Source organism: Vicia villosa, linkage group LG3 (assembly GCF_029867415.1).
Source record: "Vicia villosa cultivar HV-30 ecotype Madison, WI linkage group LG3, Vvil1.0, whole genome shotgun sequence".
NCBI classification, from domain to species: domain Eukaryota; kingdom Viridiplantae; phylum Streptophyta; class Magnoliopsida; order Fabales; family Fabaceae; genus Vicia; species Vicia villosa.
This window is the reverse complement of record NC_081182.1, coordinates 116,083,256-116,088,417: the sequence shown is the minus strand read 5'-3', so window position 1 is coordinate 116,088,417 and position 5,162 is coordinate 116,083,256. Positions and strand designations below refer to the sequence as shown.

General features: G+C 29.0%; 1 protein-coding gene across 1 annotated transcript; it reads right to left on the bottom strand.

The window, feature by feature from the left end:
• Positions 1-2,409: 2,409 nt before the first annotated feature.
• Positions 2,410-2,874, bottom strand: LOC131658843 (uncharacterized). Its single transcript, XM_058928094.1, has one exon. It carries the CDS (start codon positions 2,872-2,874, stop codon positions 2,410-2,412), a length of 465 nt encoding a protein of 154 aa, XP_058784077.1.
• Between the last annotated feature and the right edge of the window lie 2,288 nt (positions 2,875-5,162).

Here is a 5,162-nt window from a genome sequence, read left to right as displayed (position 1 = left end):
GAATCCAAATAGGAGAAATGTGTTATTTTTAAATTATTTATGTTACAAATAGCATTGTTTTGACATTGTTTTAATTTAAGATACAATATTTTTAAACAATGTTATTTTTATAAACTGGATTAAGTTTACTATTGATTCATATATTTTTATAAATAATGTCAAAACAAAATTAATATTTATTATTTTATATACGAGAAAAATATATTGCTGATTCAAATCATGGTTTCTTATTTTTTAAAAACACGGGTACTAATATGGTACTGATACTGATATTAAACTATTGATTTAAATAAAGAATAATATGGTACCCACATATGTTTTTTAATTATTTATGTATTTAATATTTTTTTAATGATTCAAATGATTATAATTATTTTTAAAAAGATATAAATATATTTTAGGACAAAAATAACATGAGTTAAGTTTCACTTTAAATTATATTAATTACACTAAAAGATGATTATAAAAACACAAGTCAATCTAGTCCATTAATTTGAATGAATTTTTTTGTGATTAATTATTCTTATTTTTCATAATAACCAATTAGTTAGAACTAGGGGTGGGAATAGGCTAGGCTAGGCTTTAAAAGGCCTAGGCCTGGCCTACGATAAATTTACAAGGCCTGAGTCTGGCCTATGGCCTACTATAGGCTCGTTTTTTCAGCCTGGCCTGGCCTTTTTAAAAGTCTGGCCTGGCTTGAAAGCCTATTTAAAAGCCTCTTTTTTTATTAATGTTTTCAATTAATTCATATTACTTAAGAAGACTTATAGGTCGCATATATATGAACATTTAGACCGACCTATTTAGCATTTTTTCTAATATATATGCATATATAGACCAATCTATTTAACACTTTTTCTAATATATATGCATATATAGGCTAACCTATTTAGTCTAATTTTAATATATATATATATATATATATATATATATATATATATATATATATATATATATATATATATATATATATATATATATATATATATATATATATATATATATATATATATATATATATAGGTCGGCCTACAAGGCTTTATAAGCTTTTTTAATAGCCTAGGCCTAGCCTATTTTATTAAATAGGCTTTTAAAAAAGCCCAAGTCTGGCCTTTTTTATCAAATAGTCCTGGCCTAGCCTGGCCTTAAGTAGGCTAGGCTATAGGCCCCTGTAGGCCGGCCTGACCTATTCCCACCCCTAGTTAGAACTTACTCCTTATCGTGACTATTAGTTTCTATTAATGTAATGGTTAAAAATAACAAGTAATTAAATATGTAGAGAGAAAACTATTATTTACTCTTAGAGTAAGAATATCTCTCCTCATATATATATATATATATATATATATATATATATATATATATATATATATATATATATATATATATATATATATATATATATATATATATATATACTCCGACCATTATTATAAGTAAATATTTTCTTTTTAAGTTTATTGAATAATGAATTTATTTGATTTTTTATGTAGGCTAAATACATAAACTAGTCATTAATGAAGATTGCATTATTTTTACTTTGTTTTTTTTTTTTTTTTTTAATTTTCAAAACTAAAAATCTGAAAACCATAACAACTAAAATATATTTTGGTTTTATAATTTTTAAAACTTTTAAATAGAAAAATTTTAAAATTATTTTTATAAAATTAAAAGGCGGGATAAATTTTATTTTTTATAAACTTTTAAAATTATATCATAATCTTACAAAATCAAATCAAATCACTGTGAAGAATATTTTTTTCAAGCGTGTGAATCCGGGTAATTTATTAGACAAGTATCAAATTATATAAGTAGATAACGTGAAGAATCAAAATTGCTAAGAAAAATAAGGGATGAAATATACTTGAAAGATTAAAAGTGCAATTATGTTTAAATATAATAAAAAAAGAGATTCTGGTAAATCAGAACCAATTTACCAAGCAAGAAAGAGTCCAAATACAGGCGTGAATGGAAGGGTTAGAGCATCCACATCCAAGCTACCCAACTTAGTAGCCTAAATGGACCCCACCTAATATAATATATTATTTCACATTTTTCAATCACTTAAACCACTCAACTACATTTTTCAAATATCCATACCACTCATCTAAAAATTTTAAAATGGGTCCCACTAAACTTACAATATATTATAAATTTATATTTTACCTTAATATATAAATATATAAATATATAAATATATAAATATATAAATATATATATATATATAATTTAATTATATCAAAATGTATTAAAAAGAAAATAACATATAATAAAAAATTTAAAATATCCAAAAATAAATAAATAAAGGCAAAATAAAAATACATTGAAAATTTGGTAAACGTTAATGCAAACTACTAGTAGAAAATATACTAAACATGCAGAAAATATATTAAACACTTAAAATAATTATTAGTTATGGTTATTCTCATGTCCAAAACGTTCCCATATATGTTCTATCAAGTTTTGTTGAAGGTGTCGATGAGTTTCCTTGTCACGAACATGATGTCTTCTGCGTAAAAACTCCTGAAAATCATTATTAGAATCATCTGGTGGTGCAGTCGGGTCATTGCCTAAATGCTCATAAGAATAATCAAAATTGCCACCATATGTGGCACGTTCATCTTCAACAATCATGTTGTGGAGTATGATGCATGTATCCATTATGCGCTTCAGTGCATCCAAGTGCCAAGGTCGAGCTGGGTTACGTATGATTGCAAATCGGGATTGGAGAACTCCAAATGCTCGTTCAATATCCTTTCTTGCACCTTCTTGATGTTGGGCAAATAATTTTCTCTTATCCCCTTGTGGCATTGAGATACTTTTCACAAATGTTGACCATTCAGGATAAATGCCATCTGATAGATAATAACCCATGTTGTATTCAGTGCCATTAATTGAATAATGGACCTCGGGAGCTCGCCCTTGCATAACATCGTTGAAGACATCAGATTGGTTCAACACATTGATATCGTTATTTTGAAGTGTAATTTTAAAAAAATTTATTGAAATATATATAGGAAAAAAATTTACCGTTAAAAAAAGAGCTGTTATAAAAGAGCTGTTGTAAAAAAATTGACTATCATGTTTGTTTGAAAAAGTAGCTGTTATACATTATAATTATTAATACTACACATATTTTATTGTATTTATTGTTTCAAAACTATTCAAAAATTGTTTTACTACGGTTCCAAGCAAAGCACTCTTTGCAAACTTTTACCACTCATGCACAGTATGTATTCTGAATTTACTGACACAGCATGCATTGAACTTTGTGAAGCACTCCCCGATGTGGGTGCTCTAAGGTCCACTAGCTAACCACAGCCATTTTGCGCATGAGGTAATCAGAAGAGCATGCATTTGCTTTCCTAGCTGCTGGCCAGTCACATTTTTGTGTGGATAATGACAATGCAAGACTTCAAGTCCTTAGAAAACCTTCACATACAATCTCCTAATATCTATTCTAGAAGTTTTTTTTAATCATTTGTGGTCAAGTTTTGCAAATGATTTAGGAAGCGAACTACAAATACATATTATTAGGAACTCTTTTCCAAACTGAAATTAAAATTAGAGTGGACTTAGTGGGTTTAAAAATAGGCAAAAATATATCAGAGGTTCTTTAAATTATTTGTTGTTAATTGATTGGTTTTTTTAATTTTTTTTTTTTTTGCAATAATTTGATCCTCTAAGTTATCAAATGTGTACACGTTATTACCATTTTTTAACAGAGAAAATTTGTGGATGTAATTATTTTGAGTGGTTTAAAAATGATAAAGTATAACAAAAAATACAACAATCAACATTTTTAAATGTTCAAAATGTTAGAAAAATGAAGTAGAAATCACCGTAAAGGACGAAGTTGTTACAAAAATAAATATTAAAAGGACCAAAAAAAACTTAAGTCTCTGGGTGTAATTTTACCTTAAAAATATAAAAAATTTAGGAGTTTTTCATTTTAATTTGAAAAGATGGACATTTTGGATTAACATCAAAAATAATGTTGATGCTAGATATATATGATGAAGGATTGAAAAACATTGAAGAAAGTTGATGTTGATGTTGGATTCTAAAGAGAAAGGTATGAAGAAGAATTTTTTATTGATGTCATGTTTCAGATTCATTGTTTTTGGGACCGATTCAATAGTCCAATTAAACTGACCTAATTTGAGCAGCCTAGTAAAAAACTATAAAATACAAATAGGTGGACCCTTGTCAGATGGTTATGCATCAGAGTCAACCTACTTGCTCATTCACCAACTGTGAGATCTAATCAGACGGTCACACGCACCTAACGTCAGGTCGAGTAGAAGCATTTTTAACTACTCGTTGTATATAAGTCCTTCCACGTGCCATAAACACAAATTCATTCATTTTTACTCTTGCAAAGTTATATCTCACTAACCTCAATGACTTGAGCTTTGGAGGACTAACCTTGTAGGTACACCTCCGCTCCACTGTGCCAGAGGCTCGTACCATTGCACAAGAAGGACTTCAACCCTTCAAATCACCGATCTTTTGTTCCACATTGAAATAGTGGCGCTGTTTGTGGGGATCGACTTCTAATTCTCATGAATATCATAGGAAATCCATTGAATGTTACATGTTGCATTACCATAACCGTTCTGTCAATTCCCGTCTTAATCTTCGATTAACTTTTCATCAAATATGGTAACATCAACACCTCTACTTCGCGAACCTTTATCACTCTTTCTTGGTGATGACCTGAGAACATCCTCTCCCAAATGTCGGCTAGAAGGGTCGCATATATCAGATTTCTCTAAGAAAAAGAAGGCTAGGAAAACAGAGCAACAAAGAGCCCAACGGATGAGCCTGCTCTAGGGTTGACACGACCACAACTTCCAAAGGAGAATATGTATTTCTCGATGCTTTTCTCATCTGGAGCATATTTGCTTAGCAACACATCTTATCTATGAGAAAAGATTAACTAAAAACAGTGATAACACATTATTTGAAATAGTGAAGCAAAAGAGGAAAGTCCTCTGTTCCTTACCAAAGATGTTACGCCTCTCCTCGCTGTTTTGTCTCCACCAATAGGCGGGTGTGTATGTATTGTTTCTTCTATTTTTCTAAGAATTACACATTGATAGTAACGAGGGAAAAAATTACACTTTGATAGTTGCATTTGCATTGAACTATTAACATAA